This window comes from Podarcis vaucheri, assembly GCF_965113315.1.
Source record: "Podarcis vaucheri genome assembly, chromosome: 3".
Taxonomy (NCBI): Eukaryota; Metazoa; Chordata; class Lepidosauria; order Squamata; family Lacertidae; genus Podarcis; species Podarcis vaucheri.
Window position 1 is genome coordinate 82,222,325 of NC_138761.1, and position 21,725 is coordinate 82,244,049.

The window sequence follows — 21,725 nt, forward strand, 5'->3', positions numbered from 1 at the left end:
CCCCCTCATCTTATACATGGAAAACTACGGTACTTGGGAATGTTTGGTAGAGATCAGAGGTTGAATCTAAGACAAACTTAGAGCAGACACATTGAAATCAATGGACAAGACTAACTTTGGATTACATCATCCATGTAAAATTTAAAATTGCATCAGCAGAAATGTGGTGCTGGACAAAAAATGGCAATGTAATCTAATTTCTTAAATCTTACTTCAAATGTGAATTTGATCCCACTTAATGCTGAAATCTGGATAACCCTATCAGAATTTCAGGCTGTTGTTTGTTGTATTCTAACTGATTTGTTCTGTGTGTTTATTTTTAGGGTGCTGTGTTCTTGGAAGGAATATCAGTTAAGCATGTAACCCAAGTAACAACCCAACCAAAGTTAGGAGAGATACAACGCAAATGCCAGCAGTTTTGTGGCTGGAAAGGGTATGGAAACACATATTTGAAAAAAATAGTTTATATACTGTAAACAAGAAATAGGTATGTCTGCTATGCCTCTAACAATACTAGGTTTCTTAAAAAGATAAAAGTGAAATATTTCAGTACATGGCATCTTTAGATAATTGTTATCTCCTTTTTGAAGTGCTTAATTAAAAAATGCTGATTGCAAGATATGGAAATAGAAATCTTCATCTAAACTTTCACTGAATTGAAATGGTATAAGAAGTTGCATGGAAAAAACTACCAGATACCAATTGGGAACCACTGTTAGTCATACTCAGAGTAGAACCATTGAAATCAATGGACTGGTGGGTGCACACTAAGTTTGACATAGTTGGGTATCGCCTTTTGAGTGTATACCAATTTTACTACCTGATTAATATTTTTGAATTTGCTTCGGAAACTCACAAGACCCTTTCAAAAGCTGTTGTCCCAGATGGGGGAGCCCAGTATCCAATTGCTCTGAAAGATTTAATGGGTGGATATTAGCTACAGCTAGTATACTAAAATCCTAAAGCAGCCATTTTGGTCACAAGACGGAAACATTTTGCAAGCACTTCCATCTTCCCAAAAAAGTGATTCCTGTTTGAAAGCCACTATTGCAGGAAAGCTGATTGCCAAGAAAGGCTGATTGTAGAGTGATGCTGCAAGGTATTAATAAGGATTATTTCCCCAAACTTTAGAACTGGATTCCCCGGAGCACAACCTGTTTCTATGGATGAGCAAAATATTAAACTCTTAGAGCAGAAGCCATACAAAGTAAGCTGGAAAGCAGATGGAACTCGGTAAGTTGAAATTTCTTTATAAATTAGTGTTCCAAACACAAATTATGAATTGTTCTGACATGCCACCTTTTTGATATGTGTGACGCATGTCCTTGCGTGTGATTTTTTTCTTTAAATGGGGTGTGCTTTTTTTGCTGCACAGCCTTACATCTTAGTGAATTAGAAAGCATTATTAATAATACTGCTGCTAAAACTTTATTAGGATGACTTTCAGCTTGCTCATTCTGCAGGAGACCCAACCCAACTGATCTTCCCATAGTTTTAATTTATTGATTTAACTGATTTTGCAGTGCTTTGCAGTATATGTATTCATCATACATATTATGTAATACCACTCATAGTACAAAAGTGTTTATAACTGATTGAACAAACGCCTACCAAATGAGAAGCAGAAAGAAATATTAGCAAACTTGTAATTAAAAAAGCTATTTTAATTTATATGCTTTGGCTTTTGTTGGGATTCTTTAATGGTACTTATAGTTTATGCAAGGAGACAGTATACTGTTGCTTAGACTTGCTTCTACAGGGTGAGTCTTTTAAAAGAGGCTCTGTGGAACAAGTGTACTCTCTATGCACAGGGCCTCTTTTAAAGGACTCACCCTGTACATTAAAAAGATTTGTGCATACCTCCCCCACCCCTGGCTCTCAGTTCTATTCTTGTGCTGACCTTGGGTGTTAACTACTTAAATCTTTACAATACTGTAATGAATTATGTGTTTCTTCCGCTCTCCTGCTGTGTTATGCTGAGGAAGACGTGGTCTTCTTCAAAACTCTGTTGCCTTGTTTTTACCTGCTGCATTTGCCATAAGTCCCTGTCATTTGTTACTGCCTACTCTGTATACCCAAAGTTTGCTCTTTCAGACAGTCCTAGACAGTCCTAGGTTGGGTTTTCTTTGACTTTGGGTACAATCTAATGTACATTTTTTCTATTAGAAAGGTTAAGAAATGTATGTGCGTACTCTAGTTTATTTGAGAGTTTCTAGAGTATGAAACTACATAGACATGCAACATCAAAACAAGTGTGCTTTCTCTTTTTACCACTCTTAAGCCACAAATAGACTTGCTGGACCACCTGGTAGTCATGTGAGCTTTCTCTGAATTTGTTCTGAGTAAATAATGATTTTTAACTAGGGGCTAGGATCTTGTTGCCTGGAGTTGTTGGTTATTGGGTGATAGTTAAGTCACCTTTGGTTACTGTGCTCTCCTACCAAGACTTTCATCCATGTTCCTTAAAACTAGAAGCTTTGCATATGCTGGGTGATGGGGGAAAACTGAGACTGCATTTTCTGACAAGGTGAATTGATTGCGGCCATGCAGATTTCCTGTTTACCACTGAATATGGTTATTGGCACACAATATTTTTGGTAGTCTTAAGGACCACATCATTGTGCAGAGAAAACAAAGGACCAGTTTTTCTGGCCAGCTCATGTTAATGCCACTTACTAGCATAGTCAGAGAAGAACCAAGTACACCAGGACTTAAAGATTCTATACTTTTGTATTCACAACTACGCTAGAAAACAGTGCACACCATCCATCTCCCCATTATTCCTCATGGTAATATGGAGAACTGGAAGGCGAAATGCAGTAGCACACATTGACATCCTGCATTATTTTTGGGTATGCAGTATTTACTTAGGCTAGCTCCTGGAGTTACTAGGTTTTGTCTTCTCTGTTACTGGGGAAAACTTACCTGGCTTTGATGATCAGCTTTCATTTCTGCTATACCTGTCTCAAAACACCATGCACAACTTTTCACCTTGAGCAAAGATGCTAAACTGTGGAATCCCTTCTTAGTAATTCTATAGGCTGTGTGGCTGCTTCGTTTACACATTTCTAATAATGATGATGATGATGATGACAAAAAGCCCAGCACACCAAAGCACACACAGAATAGTACTTTGACTTACAGATCTGTTTCCTTCCCTACTGGGTTTGAACTTCTGACAGTAAGAGCTGTTCGACAGTGGAATTTGCTGCCAAGGAGTGTGGTGGAGTCTCCTTCTTTGGAGGTCTTTAAGCAGAGGCTTGACAACCATATGTCAGGAGTGCTCTGATGGTGTTTCCTGCTTGGCACGGGGTTGGACTCGATGGCCCTTGTGGTCTCTTCCAACTCTATGATTCTATTCTAAGATTTGCAGTAGTAGTCACAAACGTTAATCTAGAAACATCGTCCTGAAATCCAAATAAGATTAAAGGTGGTGCACAAATGTGTTATATATATATATATATATATATATATATATATATATATATATCAGGGATATGGGACTTGTGCTTTCACACATACTGGAAATCTTTGAGTTGGAGAAGGCAATTCCTTTACAACTATGAATATATTCATTCTTGCAGAATACATGCTGCACTTAACTAAAATATACAAACATGCTTTAATCACACTGTGCTTACATATTTATGTTTAATTCATCTGCGTATATCCTCTTGTTTTCTGGCACGGAGCTCAGGGGAAAAGAACTTACTCTGATACAATTTCAATGTCTGAACAATTTAGGTTTTAAAACTTTGCCTCTAAACGTTCCATGAAATGAATTGTATAATGAATTTACTGAAATAGATTTTTATTAAGCTGCTGCTGTCTCTGAAATGTTTTTATGCTAATATATTCATGAGAAAGAGATCTAAAAGGCAAACTATTTTTTTTCTATTACACAAATTATTCTTGTGGTCCTGATATGGGGTATAATATTATAGGTTAGGAGTAGCTAAGGGAAGTATGGTTTTACAAATGTACCCAATTTGGAAGGATGAGGTTATTGAAATTGAAATTGTATGAATAAGATAATTATCACAATATGGTGAGGCGGGTTCTATACTTGCTGCTGCGATTGGCTTTTGTAATGAAAAGTATAATTAGGCCAGGTGGTTAATGGTTCGCTTCAATCCCTAGATACGTATCTCATTAATAATGTTTGTAGCAGATGTTTGTTCTAATGAGTGGAGGTGAATGCTCAGACTGGAATAGTGTGGGGAGGTAATGAGACACCCATCTTTGGGAGACTCAAACAACTACTGAGAATATTACAAAAGGGTTTGGGTTGTTTATGAAATAGATAGCAATAGTGAAAAAGGCAGTTCTAAATTTTATGATTAGAAAATTTGTTAGCCAACAAAAACTGTTAACTGATGGGGTTTTTTAGGCAAATACAATAATTTTGTTTTTGAGATAACGCATGTAATTTTTTGAAATGATTCTGAGAGATAGACAGATGAGTATTCTTCAAGTTGAGGGAATTGTTTTCAATAAAACATTCAACATAAACTGTTATGAGAAATGGTTATTATATTTTAATGACCAGTGCATGCTAGCTGCCATGTAAAAAACAGAATTATTCAAAAATTGTTCTGAATGTGACTAGGCAACCTCAGTCTGTCTTTCCTTACAAGCCACAGTTTGAAACCAATTGTTCAAATCAAATCTTTGCAACTTTTGTGTATTCATTTTGTATATAAACACTTAAATAGGAAATCACATTGCTTGCACAGTTTTGCCAAACACATAGAATTTTCATAGATTAGTAAACTCAGTGAATAAGGTAGTATTTGTTTCTTGGAATAAAATGAATACTGGAGCATGTTAGGTAAGAGAAATCTTTTCTTATCCATGCGGTTGATGAAATTTTGGTTTCTGTAGATTCATATTGTAACTGCATCCCTGTGGGTGCAGAGCTTCTGTGTGGCTTGGAAGGTAACCGGTTATAATATTTTAACGAAGGTGGTGATTGCAAGGTAGCACAAAGCAGATTGGTAATAGGGTACGGCAGATCAGGCAGAACTGGAGAAATACCAGACAGTTCCTATTTCTGGCATCCCTGACAATACTGTCTGTGCATGTTAGACTGTGTGTGTGTGTGTGTGTGTGTTTAGTAATAAATCCCCTAAAAATCCCCTTAAAAATCCTAAGTCCCTTACAGAGAAGAAAAGATAAGGCAAACTCATATTCTTACGGACACAATACAAAACTTGGAAAGGCATGGGGAGGGAAGAGGAAAGCAAGCAGATTTAAGCAAGACTTTTTGAGATTATGCAATCCGAGTGGTATCATCTCATCTGAACCAGTGAGCTTTTAAGTACACTTTTAAGTACACTTACAGGACTCTTTGACATAACTGGCATTAGGTAGTTAACCAGGGGATGTGTTGGCTTAAGACCATCCAAGGACAACTGGGGAGCCTTCTAATTTCCCTTGCTTTCACATTAGAGTAAGCAGGTTCACTTTAGAACTAAAATGATCCTGACGTTTCTTGGCTTTGAAATAGTTTCTTATTCAGATATTTTTGATGTATTCTACTGCCCCTATTTAGTTTAAATGTGCTGTTTACTCAGGCATACCTTCCAGGGACCCATGCCAAAAGTGGACAGGGTCAAGATTTTGATTTTCATCAAAATGAAATGATAATTAATAATGAGTATACTAAACTTGTGGTTTAGTATAGGGACGCGGGTGGCGCTGTGGGTAAAATCTCAGCGCCTAGGACTTGCCGATCGTCAGGTCGGCGGTTTGAATCCCCGCAGCGGGGTGCGCTCCTGCTGCTCGGTCCCAGCGCCTGCCAACCTAGCAGTTCGAAAGCACCCCTGGGTGCAAGTAGATAAATAGGGACCGCTTACTAGCGGGAAGGTAAACGGCGTTTCTGTGCGCTGCGCTGACTTGCCAGATGCAGCTTGTCACGCTGGCCACATGACCCGGAAGTGTCTGCGGACAGCGCTGGCCCCCGGCCTCTTAAGTGAGATGGGCGCACAACCCTAGAGTCTGTCAAGACTGGCCCGTACGGGCAGGGGTACCTTACTAAACTTGTGGTATGGAAGGTAATCTCCCCCCCCCCCACACCAGTATTTAGATATGACTAGTTTTATACGTTCAGAAGTTGTTTTTAAATTGCTTGAGTTGTGGCATTAGCAAGACTATGCAGCTCACCATGATTAAATGATACTTTTTAAATGTACGAATCATCATAAATCAAACCCCCTCACACTTTTAGATGGGACTGACAGTCATAAGAAATCCTACGCAGCTCACCAAGATTTAATGATTATTATTATTTAAGTGACATTGGTGAAGTTGCTTAAATTTATCTCCAATTTATTAAGTCGCTTTCAGGTTCTGACTAGGAACTTTGGAATCAAGAGGTGGGCAGAGCACCGATTTTGATGGTGTCCAAACACTCCATAAAACAACTCTCATCTCCAGTGAAGGTTTCCAAGAGCAATGAAAGTTGTTGACCAGAAAAGGCAGGAAACCCAAGTGGCACAGAACACTGATGAGTGGTTGTTTTGTGTTTCTCTTTGCTTCTTCACTACAGAAAGCTCTCACCATCATCAGGCCTTGGAGTGCTTGACCAATGCTCAGGAAACATTGGACACTTCCAAAGCTTGTGGATCTCCTCTGATGTTTCTTGTTATATCCAGTGCTTCCTGATCTCTTCCAGTTTGTTTGTTTATTTATTATTCTGTTTATGAATTGCTTCCCATAAAATATATTGATTCCAGTGCCCTGCCTACTTTCAGGCCAACAAATATTGGACAAGCATTGGAGGAAATCAGGAAGCATCTCTGATGTATGTTTAGTGCTGTTTGAAGACACATTCCTGGGCCTGTTTGAACACCATTAAAAAAAAGGCAGTGGAGGTCCCTGAGGAGGGCCAGAACTTGAGCACTGATGGGACAGTCCAAAAAGTTTCATGGGTTTGATCCAGATTCTTTGCCTCTGGCTTAAATGTTCATATCTGATGGGTTTTGGAGATCAGTGGGGGTGGGGAGGAACCAAGCTTTTAGATCACTTGAATAGATGTTTCAGTTGCAAAAGTTAGTTTTGTTAAAGTCTGTTCATAATTATGTAGTGCTTTTTACATTTAGTACTTAAAACAAACCAATACTTTCCTTTCCCCTGGGGGGTCTTTATTCCCATAACTGAAGGAGAAAGGAAGTTTGAAGTTTGGATTGCATTTATTCGTAGCCTTTATTTTATGTGTTGCATTTCATGTAAGCTGCCCAGATGGTTACTGCTGATTCCAAGTTCATTTGAGTATCCTGCTGTGGAGTAAATGCTTAGTTATAAAGAACAAACATTTACTAAAAAATAATCATTCTTGATTTTGTCCCACATGAAGTGGTACATACTTTTTGGAATTGGATGGAATTGAATTATTACCTTTTTATGGATTGTTGTAAAAGTTCCTTGAGGCTTATGAGCAGCACTGTTAATCAGCCAGTCTGAAAATGGAATAACCGATATAATAATGTGCTGTACATGCTCATTCGATTATTTACAAAGATACAGTACATCAAAATGCTAATTATCTTGTTTGTGTTGTGAATAATAATCTTGTAGTCCTTTTGTCTTAGAGTACTCTAATTAGATCAAGATAAATGGGATTCTTGTTTGTACGCAATGTTCAAGTTGCATAAGTGTAGACGACTATTTAATTTCATATTGTAGAACATTGAGAAAGGGATACTAAGCTTAGTATTCAAGAACCATCCAACCCTTAAGTGGAAGAGAAGCCAAGTGAAAGCCACCCTCCTAGATCAGTGCTTCGCAAACTTGGGTCTCCAGCTGTTTTTGGACTACAGCTCCCATCATTCCTAAGCTAGCAAGACAAGTGGTCAGGGATGATCGGAATTGTATTCCGAAAACAGCTGGCGGCCCAAGTTTGGGAAACAATGTCCTCGACTAAGCAACATAAAAGTACCACAATGTTTATGGTGAGCCAGTGTGGTGTAGTGATTAAGAGCAGTAGACTTGTAATCTGGTGAACTGGGTTCGCGTCTCCGCTCCTCCACATGCAGCTGCTGGGTGACCTTGGGCCAGTCACACTTCTCTGAAGTCTCTCAGCCCCACTCACCTCACAGAGTGTTTGTTGTGGGGGAGGAAGGGAAAGGAGATTGTTAGCCGCTTTGAGACTCCTTAGGGTAGTGATAAAGTGGGATATAAAATCCAAACTCCTCTTCTTCTATGTACCATAGCTTGTGATTTTTGGGGAATTAGCTCCCTTTACTACCTGGGGGCCATCAGGTACATCATCATCATCAAATTTATATACTGGCCTTCATCTGAAAATCACAGGGTGGTTCACAACATAAAAAAGCAAAATTAGAACACAAAATACATTTAAAAAACACCCAAAACCTGCTCCTACAAACATATTTAAAAGGACATAGTGCTTGTATTTGGGCCTGGAAACTAATTTTCATCCAGTGCAGTTGGACCAGAATCGGTGTAATATGCTCAAATTGCCTTGCCCTGGTGAGCAACCTGGTTGCCAAATTCTGCACCAAACGATCTTCAGAGGCTGCCCAAAGTATTACGTATTGCATTAATGTAACCTAGAGGTTACTAGAGCATAGATGACAGAAGTTAGGCTAACCCTGTCCTGATAGGGGTGCAGCTGGGCCATCATCTGAAGCTGATGGATCCTTACTAACTGAAACTCATCCAACACAACAGGACTCAACAGTTCTCTGGACACCCCTTGAGATTCATCTGCTGTAACAGTGGAGTCAAGATCCCAGTGGAAGCAAGCGGTTTTATCTTCCAAATGCTCTGCAAACAAGTCACAGTGAGCTACTGTCAGTTCTGCCACCTCCTTCAGGCCATGATGTACGAGGCCCCACACTATCCAGAAAAGCTCTGCTAGACAGCACAGTGAGGATGCAATAGAGGCAGCAAGTATGCCTTCTCTGCTGCCTTCACTGCCACTAGGTAGGCTTGATTATGAGCCTTCACAAGTGTTTGAAAGCATTTGACCAGAGTTTTCCTCCACTCACATTTGAGTTGTCTCCCAGCTTGTTTCTTTGCCATAAGATCCGAAGTATACCAGGGAGCCAAGCAGGCTCCACATAGTGGGAGAAGGGTGCTCTGGGATGATTATTTCAATGGCCCATGCCATTTGGACGTTCCAGAGGTCAGCTAGATCTTTGACAGGCGTATCAGCCGGAAAGCCCATTTGAAAGCTCATTGGATCCATCAGCCTCTGAGGGTGAACCAGCCCTGATGCTGCACTGACTACCCAGTTTGAGGGAGAACAGAGGGAATAGAATCCTCCCCAACGCATAAAAGGACATTCTGTTGACAAATAGAACTTATAGTTGTAAGTAGTCATTTGCTATATTTCATTATCTTTTTTTTTAAAAAATGGCATTGTTTTTTGAACTTTTTTGGCAGTAGGTATACATCACCTGAATGTTAAGCTTTATTTTAATAGCATCAGTAGATGGCAGTAAATCATGACTGATTTTTATCCTTCCAAGATGACAGATTTATTTCCAGGGATCCTACCACCTAATGACAAATTCAGCTAGCTTGACTGCTTATTAGAAACCAAAGAACTATTTTGGGCTTGCCAAAGGGCTTTGATATACCCAGGGGAATATTTGACTTTTCTTTTGTTGTGCCACTTCACAAACTGCTTTTGAAAGTCTTCATTGCAGGCATGGAGGGTTTGCTGTTTGAGGAACATGAGCCCAATGTTCTTTGTGATATGCAAAACAAGTAACACACTTTTTTGTATTCTGTCCTTTATTAAATACCGTATTTTTCGCTCTATAAGACGCACCAGACCACAAGATGCACCTACTTTTTGGAGGAGGAAAGCAAGAAAAAAAATATTCCGAATCTCAGAAGCCAGAACAGCAAGAGGGATCGCTGCGCAGTGAAAGCAGCAATCCCTCTTGCTGTTCTGGCTTCTGGGATAGCTGTGCAGCCTGCATTCGCTCCATAAGACGCACACACATTTCCCCTTACTTTTTAGGAGGGAAAAAGTGAGTCTTATAGAGCAAAAAATACGGTAATTTCTTTCCCCAAAGATGAAAGAGATTGGGCTTCCTCTTTCTGGGGATTTAAAAATAGCAATACACTTGTTTTCTGTTTACATTCATCTGACTTGGAGGGTGGGTTGAAGAAGGTGTGTTCAGTGCCTGACCTAGGGCAAAGTGAAGTTACCATTTCCTAAATCCTTATGTTTACAGTAACCAAAAAGTCTTCTTCTTTGGTGATTACTTGTAGCCGAGTAAGATTGTCTTCCATAAACACGGTTTTAACAATGAGTCCGTAAGTGACTGTGGAGGCCAATTCTGGATCTACACGTCCTTCCACAGTGGGGACATTGGTTTCTAGGTGGGAGTTGATCACAGTGTGGATTTGCCAAGCGTGCCTTCCTCTTAGCATGTTTCTCCCTTGCGTTCTGAGTTTGAATGTCTTCAAAGCCCATGAAACCTTTGGTAAAGGCTGTTCTCTAATTGGAGCGCTCGCAGGCAAGTGTTTCCCAATTGTTGGTGTTTATGCTACATTTTTTAAGCTTTGCCTTGAGACAGTCTTTGGAAGACGATAATCAGGCATCTGCACAACATGACTAGTCCAACAAAGTTGATGTTGAAGAATCATTGCTTCAACACTGGTGATCTTTGCTTCTTCCAGCACATTGGTATTAGTTCACCTGTCTTCCCAAGTGATGTGTAAAATTTTTCGAAGACACCGTTGATGGAATCTTTCGAGGAGTTGGAGATGGCGTTTAAAGTGGTCCATGTTTCACAAGCATATAGTAAGGTTGGTAGTACAATAGCTTTGTAAACAAACATTTTGGTTTCCCTGCGAATGTGCTGGTCCTCAAACACTCTGCACTTCAATCGTGAGAAAGCCGCACTCGCGGAGCTCAGGCAATGCTGGATTTCGGCATTCATGTCGGCCCTTGTGGAAAGGTAACTGCCCAGGTAGAAGAAGTGATAGAAATTTTCCAACGTTACACCATTGAGTTGGATTTGTGGCGCTGCAGAGGGGTTATTTTGTACTTGTTGGTGCAGCACTTCGGTTTTTTGTATGTTGAGTGATAGGCCAAGCTTCTCATAAGCTTCTGCGAAGGTATTTAGGATGGTTTGGAGGCCATCCTGTGCCTGAGCTAGGGCAATTTGAAGTTACCATTTCCTAAATCCTCATGTTTACAGTAACCAGAAAGTAGAGATGCAATAAATGAACCAAGCACATAGGATACCTGTAATGCACAGGGACAGATGCTGGTGACATCATTTAGGAAGTAAAACTTTACTGGAAGCTGGATGCATTTTATATATTTTAAAAATGGTTTCTAGAGTTATGTGCCTTTTGTAATTTTGTGCTATTGGTGCCATTGGGGGTGCCTAACAGATTAGATTTGGGGATCGGAGTAGGAAGACATGCAGTGGTGCAAAAGTGGAATGACCTTCTACTCGTGCAGTCCTCCTTCTCCTCTTCTTCCCCACAGTTCCCTCGATGTGCTGGGAATTTGCTCTGGAAGGCTAGGGGACCTGCAATTTTAAATATTAATATGGCAGTATTGTTAAAGTGTATTAAAGTTGTTTAAACACCTGGGACGCACTGAAATACTTGAGTCTCTAACTGTATAATTGAATTCCTTCCCCAAAGTTGCTTCAGATCACAGCTGAAATCTAATTGCATTTGCGACTTAAGCTATGTGATCTCATAGACTAAATCATAGTTGCATTGTTCATTTGGCTTAAACTGCAGGAGAGACACAGGATCAATAAACCAGCAACATGATATTTTTTAAAATAAAGTATCCTGGGGAAAGTATTTCAGAGGTGAATGGCGTTCTGAGTATTTCAGCTGCTTAAGGGCCTTCAGATCATTGTCATAGAGCCAAGGCTATGTTGCTTTACCTACCAAGTTGTGGGCGGCATGTGTGGATATGTGGCCATAACAATGACCTACATTTAACTTTGTTGGCAAGTCCTAATTTTGCTTTCCCTTCCAAGTTCCTGCTGTCTCCTCCACCTCCTCCATATTTTAAAGTACACAAAGTTTTCTAAGTGCTGTACAGAGGCGAAACAGTACATTCCCTTCCCACAGGCTTATAAACTAATAGGTGCATAACCACCATCACCACCAATTTCAACAGTTGGAAGTACAATTACTTACATCTTAAAATGAAATATGTACGTAAAGGTCTCATTGTTAATATCGGATATATTTGGAGACAAGTGGCAGATGAAATTTTAACTCCTAAAGAAGCTTGTTACCTGACCTTTCAAAGTGTCTCTGTACTCAGACGGAAGAACGTTCAATCTCAGGCATGTGCCTGGGAATAAGCAGGATGGATCATCACATAATTGCCTTGTGTTTGAAAGACTAGTGTAGAATGATGGAATACTGATCTAGCTGTGGGTATTTAGCAGAGGTATCACCAACTTTCTACATTCACATCTATCAGAAGGTGGTAAACAAGTGACAGTGCACCCACCAGTGCAGCAATTTTACAACCATTTCCCCACGCATTCCATTAGTAGCACTTACGTGTGAACTGATAATTAGCTCTGCTATTTGTCCATCTAGCCTAGTATGGTCTAACATGACTGGAAGCAGCTCTCCAGCATGTTAAGCAGAGATCTTTCCCATCACCTCCTACTTGATCTTTCTGACAGCAGATACTGGGATTGAATTTAGGTCCTTCTGCATATTAAAAAAATGTGCTATTGTGCCAGTACTAAGGCATGGTCTCTTCCATAAATGGAATTGGTATGTAAAAGAGAGAAACATACAGGAAAAGGTTGGCAAGGTGTTCCTCTGCAGACATTACATTAAAAATCGCTGGACCCTTTATGATGATATTACAGGCACCCCCCCTTACACGCATCTTACTTACGTGTGATCACGTTTATGTGGGTTGCCGTTAAATAAATAAACAGATTAGCCTTCCTTTTATTGGGGCTTCTGCAATTTCACTTTTGCTTACAAGGCCCTGGAACATAACCAATGTGTTAGTGGGGGGTCACCTGCACTGAATGGGAATGTCCTTAGCAGTCAGTCAAGGCAGCAATGGGATTATACCCTATCAATGGCTTATAATTAAATATTTTTAGGGCAGAGCACAATGCAGGAAACACATTTAAAGCTGTAATTACAATAGTTTATAACATATTTTTCATAGTACAGCTTATCTTGGGATCTCTCAGTATGTTGGGCTTTTCCCAAATGAGTAAGAAACTCCACTTTCCTCTTAGAGGAGTTAGAAAAGCTGATAATTCTTTGACTGGTCTCAGATATAACTAATGTTCTCTCTTGAACAGAGCATTACTGTAGTATTTGAAGATCTAGTTTGCAATGATAGGTTTCGCTGAAGAAGCCAAAAAACGGAAAGAAATTATGTGTCCTGACTGTTGTATTTTCTGTCACTGGAGTTTTCTTTCAAGTGACATAGACAAATGTTTCTGTACTGTATAGACCTGTGCTATCATTGAAAGAACTACATGGGATATTGTATATTTACTGTAGTTACCATGTTTTCCCCCATTCTTGAATTCTGCTTATGCTCCTTAGTTCCCAAAATACTGGGAACAGATTGTTGGGACTTATTTTGGGAAATGTTTTTGTGTGTTTCCTTCATAAATTCTGCTGCAGATGCAGAGCTCTCAGATTACACCTGTCTGGACAATTTTTGGTTTCATTTGGATGTTATGTAGATCTGCTTTGTTAATAATCCAAACAAAATATGACATACACCGAACAGCATATGTAAAATTTTGCCTGCACCTGTGTGTTACACTGAAGAATAATGGCGTACACGGGAGCATAGCATAAAATGAAATAGGCGAGTGTTCATTTCATGCATAAAGTGGTTTGAATATATTTTACCCTCAGTAACAATAGTAGCTTATTTGACTTGGTTGCACAAAGGGATTTGGGAATATGAATATATGCTCAATTTTTTCCCCTAGAGGCAAATAAGCTTCCGGCTAGTACTTCATTACCCCTGGTAGAATCCTAATCATAAGTGAACAGCCAGTAAGTTTCTTTCTTGACATGTTAGGAATGTAAGATTTAGATACTATGTGTAGCCATACTCTCCCTGGGGAGAGACGGGGGAAGAGACACATTAACTTTGAAAATTTAAGTTTAAGAAGCACCAAATACTTGTAGTTTATTGAGAATAACTGTATGGACTCAAAGTATGAGCAGTGTTGATCCCATAAAGGGTGGGTGCCATGTTTTATTGGACTGACCAGGAATTAAATATTTTCCCTAAGATTTTGAACTTTGCAAAGGTTGACTTCAAGCAATGTGAGGAATAGAGGAAAGGTTGGGCATACCCAGTGAGGTTTTGCACAAAGGGTGCATGTGGCTGGTTCATTAGATTTCTCCTGACTGCATTGGTGAGCTGGTCTTTATTGTTTCGATATTTTTACTTTTTGGTTATGTGGCAAAGGTGTGTCTAATAAGAAAACAAAGTACCTTCATCGTTAAATGAAGCTGTTAAATATTTGTGTTAACTTAGTGAATGCCATAACGGTAGGAGATGAATAAAACTGGGAGACGTCAATGCTTTTGGCTTAAGCTGTATTTAGGAAGCATACCAGGTAAAATTAGCAATTAGCTAAGAACTAAATACGACATCTAGGAAAGCAAATACGGCAGCATTTGCCAATCTGATCTCTCCAGATGTTTGGACTGCAACTTCACTATATTAGTGAAGGCTGAAATAGGAGGTGATCAAATATGTGATGGCAAAAATGACTTTGTTGTTGCTGCTGCTTAATTTGTAGTTCCACCAGAGAGCTGTGAAGGCTCCAAATTAGAACAGTACAATGGTACCTCTAGATACGCACTATCTTTCAGGATGCGAATGTGGCAAACCCGGAAGTATTTTTCCAAGTTTTGCTGCATGCACAGAAGCGCTAAACTGTGTCATGCGCATGTGCGGAAGCGCTAAACTATACCGTGCGCATGCGCAGAAGCAGCAGCCTCTGGTTGCGAATTCCTGGGGATGTGGCCAGACCTCAAGAACAGATCCTGTTCGCAGCTGGAGGTAACACTGTATTTGGAGCAAATCTGAGATTTTACAACCCTACTTCCTGGAGACAGAATTGGGGGTGTCTGTTGTACATATTGAGTAGGACCCCTAGTACAGGCAGCGACCGTCTAGTCTGGAGGTTATGTTCCTGACCCTCGTGCATCGGTGGAGCACGCAGAAACCCCTTCTGACCCCGTCCCCTCTTCATCCCACTCCACTTCTGGGTTGCAGTGATGCATGTGTGGTGGCACCATACTTTCTTCTGCTGAGACTTGAAAGGGACCTCCTGTCAAGCGTTGTAGCCCCATAAGTGGCACACGATGTAGCTTTGACTGAGCCATCCAGAGTGGGATCTGCTGAGGTAATTGGTACTGAGATATGTGGCCATCCTGGTGATGAGAATAGTCTGTTCTAGATTGTTCAAGGAACAGGCCTGCAACAAAGCTCTCGGGCGGGGATAAGGAGTTTCCAGGAGACAGTTTCAGTAGCTCGCCTTCTCTGCTAGTGATCCGGAGAAAGTTTACCTGAGCTTCATTGTGTTACCAAGTGAGTAGAGGACATCTTCTATGCACATAATGTCCCAGGTTCAGTTCCTAATACTTTCTGTTAAAAAGATCTCAAGTAACAGGATTGAAAACACTTGGGTCTGAGACCTTGCATTGCTGCCTCCAGTCAAAGGGAACATTATTAGGGTCAATGGACCGGCAAAATAAGTCAACTTTTTGTGTATTCAGCGTTATTGACCAACAAAGCTGAATGAGATGGTAAATTTTGCAACTTCTATTTAGATATTGGACACATAGGAGTGCCTTCCAACCAGCAGGACAGAATTTGTATGCATCAAGAAGATTTGTTCAACATGAGGATGTGAAAAATCTTTTGATATGTCTTGTGTCTTGGAACTCTAAGCAAGCTCTGTCTTCTAAACAAATGCATCAAGATGCCTGAATATTTTACCTTTGCTGCATTTCAGCTTATGCTATTCTATTGTGCCCATAAAAGAAGTAAAAGGAAGAGACAGTGGAAATTAAACGGTTTGATTTTAAAATATTTTCTTTTTAGAAAGCTACAAGCCAGATATGGATTCACTGACATAGAGGGATCAATTGTACATCATCCAGATTTTTGGAGCCTGGTCACTAAAATAACCATGTTCATCTTTTATCTTTGTTTCCAGATGTCCTAGCTCTTTGAACCAAAATAAAAGTTTATCTTCAAAAGAACATTATAACAAAGGACTTCACTTTATGAAAGACTTGTTCTGTCAGGGAAAAAATATATAAAAGCTGAATGCACATGTGGATGTGGGTTGTTAACTTCAGAATTTTAGCACACGTGTTGGTATCACCCCTGTATTTTTTCCTTCCTTCCTTCCGTAAAATTTAAATGCCTCATTTCTGCTGATTTGTATTTTGCCCTATACTTATTTGCTTTTTAAGATTGCATTTTACAATAGTTACTAATTGCATGAGAATTATACTATTCATTGGACTCAAAGTAACTGAAATGTACACAAGTAATTGGACAAATCTGCTTTGAAATATATAGAAGATTTTTTTGTTTGCTGTGTTACACAAACATTTTCTTCCTTCCTAGAATGTTGTGTATGAAATATGAAAAACAGCTGTATGGAATTCCAATTATTCATCTAATATGGACAGATGGAATTTTGCAGCACCTCATAGGCAGTTCAGTTTGTAGCATAAAGATTTATGATGTGGTTCTCAGTGCATACTGGCTTTCATAAAGAGATAGTGTCATCAATAAGAGCTGTTCGACAGTGGAATTTGCTGCCAAGGAGTGTGGTGGAGTCTCCTTCTTTGGAGGTCTTTAAGCAGAGGCTTGACAACCATATGTCAGGAGTGCTCTGATGGTGTTTCATGATTGGCAGGGGGTTGGACTCGATGGCCCTTGTGGTCTCTTCCAACTCTATGATTCTATGATTCTATGATCATACACTTTGAGGCCTGTTTTGCTACAGTGGTATGTGTTCTGTACAGTTGTGTCAAATGCAGGACGAGGACCTTGTTCCTTGCCGACCTAGAACAACTAATTTAAAGCCTTTTGGGGCTTTAACCAGCATGAGTTATTACTTGGATCCTGGCCTCTTTTTTCTGAAATAATGCTGCTTATATGACTTCAAACAAACATGTCACAAGGTGCAGCTTGTCTGTAGTAATTGTACTCTTTTAGATTTAAAGGATGTGAAGTTAATAAAAACTGCTCCTGGCTTTGGGGTAAGTAGTGCTTTGATTGTCTTTAATTTTTCTTTGCAGGTATATGATGTTGATTGATGGCAAGAATGAAGTGTATATGATTGACAGAGATAACTCAGTGTTTCAGGTATCAAATCTGGAGTTTCCATTTCGTAAAGATCCACGTGTACACTTAGAAAATACTCTGATGGATGGGGTAAGAGGCTCTGTCTTTCTGTACCATATGCATGCTGTTTTCATTTCAGTAGTTTAAGATAGTGTGGCAACAGTGAGGGAAGTCTAGTGCCCAATTATTTCTAGAATTTGCCCATTCTGTGGTTTCAGAACAAAATTACAGCTGGGGCTCTGTGAAGGTAGCCACCAGATTGCCAGTAGTGTCAGTCCATATTGTTCAAGTCACTTTGGGCTGACTTTTCAGAAGGCAGAAGCTCTCTGAGCAGCTCTGCACAAAGTAAAATGATACTCCACTCTTCCGCTGAGTCCTTTGGCATTTGGAGAAGAATAAGGAGGGCAGGATCTTTTATTTCTGCAACAAGTCTTTGGGGGAAGCAGCACTGCAGTCTTCCTCACCGCTTTTTCTTTCTCACTACATGTGTAGAAGACATGTAGGAGGGGAGGGGTCAGTGACAACGACACATAATAGCTTTCTGTGCTGCCATTGGTGATCCTGCTGCAAAGAACAGTTTCACCCCAAAAGAGAGATTTATCACTGTCTCCAAAATGGTCACAGTGTAAATAAAATTAGCTGTGAGGAGCTAAAGGAAGATAGGTTCAAATTTGGTCCACAAGACACTCCCCCCCCCATAAACCATGCCTGCCTGCCTCACAGGTAGAGTGGGAGCCATAGAGTGAGCTCCTGGTTATGCAGTGGGCAAGAAAAGCACCCGATGGGTGGGAGCTCCAAAGACTGCTGGATTGGCTGTGAGAGAAAGTTCCCTGTAGGGAACTTGTTCATACAGACAATGCCTGCAAAAAGCAAGGCAAACTCGGCCGCAGGAGTGAGACGTGAGCCTTGTATGCACTTTCCATCACTATTCTTCAAACTCTTCACTGAATGTAGAACGTGACTTCTGTACTGTGAAAGTCCAGACTTTATTTGAAACTGGAATTCCCCTGAACTTAACAGGATAAAACCTACTTAGTGACCCTAATAATTTTATGGAAAGCTTAAAATTTGCGGCAAGTGATTTCCAGTGTGGCTGTGCTTCTAGCATGTACTTTTTCTTTGGAAATATTATACAGTCATACCTCATGTTACGTCCGCTTCATGTAACGTTCTTTCAGGTTACGTCCCATGGTGTCCCGGAAGTACCGGAAAGGGTTACTTCCGGGTTTCGCCGCATGCGCAGAAGCGCAAAATGACATCATGTGCAGACGTGGCCAATCGCAACCCGCGCGTGCGCAGATGCGCTGCTGCGGGTTGCGTTCTTTTCATGTTGTTAATGGGCCTCCAGAATGGATCCCGTTCATAACCAGAGGTACCACTGTCATTGGCCCTGGTCCTTTGGTTCCGTTGATTTAAATCTGAGGCTGCTGTTCAGTTTAGTTAAATGAGTATGTATATACTGTTTTATATCCATAATAACCTCCATCACTTAGAGCAGTTACATATTTAGGGTGATGGAAAAATGATGAGGAATGCCTTTTTGGATTTTTAACCCGGTTTGTGCCCTTTGTGCTATAGCTGTCATTCCAGTAGATCCTGAATATATCTTCCTTCAGGTGAACTGCTTAGTCTTTCCAGGAACCATTTAAATACAATGTGAGGTGGATTTCTTTCAAAAGTCAAGTGTTTTCTTTCCATCTTGCAAGGCTAGGGAGCAAAGGACTTAGAATGTGACGTAAAATACAAACATAAAATTCATAGCCATGTGAATAGCAATTGAAATCTATAATTAATATTGTAGCAGTGATGTGAAAGACTCAACAGCACCCTTGGACTTGGTGTCCTTTCTTCTCGTGGTTTTTTTTAGTCTTTTAATATTGGCCTGAGCAATGATTTTTGACCGTATTAAATGTAAAACAAATGTCTTCAAAGTAAATTTGGTACAAAACACACACTTTATTAGAGATGCTGTCTTCACTTTACAACGAAAGCTATTACTTGTTGTGAACACTACACCAGATAATCAAACTCCTCACAGCAACTCTAGCATCCATTGTGAATATACTCATTTTTAGTTTCCATGGCAACACAACTGTATAACAGAAACCCCCAAAGATGCATTTCTGGTCTCAAATGTTGCCCCAGAGCTCAATAATGCTCCTGGTGTTGTGCTTGCTTATTGATTTCATGTTAGTGTAAAAGCTGCAAGGAGAAAAGTACTACTCAGACTTGAATCCTGAGGCAGAAGAATATGAATTTCCAACAACAGCTTTCCTTCAAGATGGCAATGTCCTGTTACAATCTTTGCAAGCTCTCAGCTAGAGCTATCTCTCTTTCTGCCACAAGCTCTCCTTGAAGGGCTAGCCCACACCAATATCTCAAGGAAAGAACATCAGAATTTCAGAACAAAGACCAGAAGTTAATATCCCTAGCACTAGAACTCAATGCTGAAAAAAGAGAGTTTATGCACTGCTACACCCCAGTACATGCCCTACAAGAGATTTACCATTTTTCTAGGGTGGTTTCGTTGATGACCAAACAGTGTCTACCGTCAGATTTTTTATTTTTTTTTTAAAAAGCAAAAGTTCCATTTCTTCATTCACAGAAAATATTTCTGCAACTTGGAACATGTCATCTACTAATTTCTGGAACATTATGGAGCAGCCCTGAAGTGTATTCAGACTTTGATTGGATGCACACATCTTCTCTTTGAACGATCAGTCCCAAACCCTAAACATCTGTTTTGTTTGCATGAGTTTGTTATCTATATGCTAATAGGAATATTCTGGATTTCATAGTAGTAAGAGCTTTATCATTACGTTGGTGCTGCAAACAAAAGTGAACCATATAAAACCAGCAATCTGGTGTTCATATTATTGTAAGAGCCTGGTGGTGTCATGCATTATCCAGGTTTTACTGATGCACTGCATTGCATACAGCATGCATTTAATTTACCTGTCTGTCCTGCTCAGCTCCAACCATCACGACCCATCAGCTGTCACATGGCTTTTGGCTTTTATGCAGTGTCAACCCCACTTCCAGCAAGAAAATTTCATGAAAAATGAATCCATGCTGGAAAACTGAGGGAGGGATCCTAATGGTAAATCAAAGCTAGTTAAAGGAATGCTTGCAAGTTCTGCAAAAATATTAAGATGTTATTTTGCTTCTTTTTTTCAGGAAATGATTATTGACAAGGTAAACGGCCAGGTTGTTCCTCGGTACTTGATATATGACATAATTAAATTCAGTGTAAGTATATCATGCTTTGAAACATTTAGTTAGGGTAAGGAAGAGCCAGTTCTAATAACCATTTGTATAAATGTATAAACTACTTATTTAAACCAAATAAAAACCTCTATGTGGTGAAGAACAGTAGTATTTTTAGACAGCAACGAATACTTAAAGTCAATTACTATCACACCTGTCAAGTGAAACTAAAATGTGTAATGGGCAGCAGTATTGTTCAGCATGGAGGCTATGCTGAATATATTTGTGGATTTTTCGTGTGTGACTTGGTAAGAGTGTGCTCCCTGGAGTCTTCTTCACTCAGTTTTTCTGAGCTTTTCTTACAGGATTCTGGGGGGAATCTTTTAGTAAAATCTCCCCTTCTTAGGGAGCAGAAAGGAGAACTACAAGGAAGGTTTGCCGCAGCAGTGGCAACCACTGGAATACACCCCTCCCCTTCCCATTTCATAGAAGTAGTCTAGGAGGATACCATGATCAATGGTGTTGAGAACCACAGAGAGATAGAAATAGGAATAAAGTCATACTCCCTTTGATCTCTGTAAATCTCATTCGCCAGGGTGACCAAGGTCAACTCAGTCAAGACAGCTATCCCACTACAACTCTGTGCACCACCCTACCCAATAAGGATATATTTGGGACTGTTTGGAAGCTTTTCCAGTCCGAGGGTCCAAGGTTTTATTTTGCAGTGGCACTACCCCCTCATACATTGCACATTCTGGATCCAACCAGTCAAACCTCTTTTGCTAGATTTAATAAAGAAGAAGAAGAAGAAGAGTTTGGATTTGATATCCCGCCTTTCACTCCCCTTCAGGAGTCTCAAAGCGGCTAACATTCTCCTTTCCCTTCCTCCCCCACAACAAACACTCTGTGAGGTGAGTGGGGCTGAGAGACTTCACAGAAGTGTGACTGGCCCAAGGTCACCCAGCAGCTGCATGTGGAGGAGCGGAGACACGAACCCGGTTTCCCAGATTACGTGACTACCGCTCTTAACCACTACACCACACTGGCTAAACTAAACCGGGAGGGACAGGGCATTAAGCAGCATCTTGTCCTCAGCAATTGCAATAACTGCAGAGTCAGGGTTACTCCAAAGCTGAGGAACTTAATCCTCAAAGCATGAATCCAGTTAATC

The 21,725-nt window shown here is 40.2% G+C and overlaps 1 protein-coding gene and 1 long non-coding RNA gene across 4 annotated transcripts in view; one reads left to right on the forward strand and one right to left on the reverse strand.

The window, feature by feature from the left end:
• Positions 1–21,725, reverse strand: part of LOC309529142 — a 598,034-nt gene that overhangs the window by 84,802 nt on the left and 491,507 nt on the right. The gene's annotated exons all lie outside the window — the stretch shown is intronic.
• The window catches only part of RNGTT (RNA guanylyltransferase and 5'-phosphatase), a 133,550-nt gene that overhangs the window by 24,738 nt on the left and 87,087 nt on the right, over positions 1–21,725 (forward strand). For all 3 annotated transcript variants that reach the window (XM_082216894.1, XM_082216895.1, XM_082216893.1), the window contains exons 7-10: positions 324–433; positions 1,132–1,233; positions 17,302–17,437; positions 20,525–20,596. In XM_082216894.1, the coding sequence (XP_082073020.1) occupies positions 324–433; positions 1,132–1,233; positions 17,302–17,437; positions 20,525–20,596 (420 nt within the window). The remainder of the gene's footprint in view (positions 1–323; positions 434–1,131; positions 1,234–17,301; positions 17,438–20,524; positions 20,597–21,725) is intronic.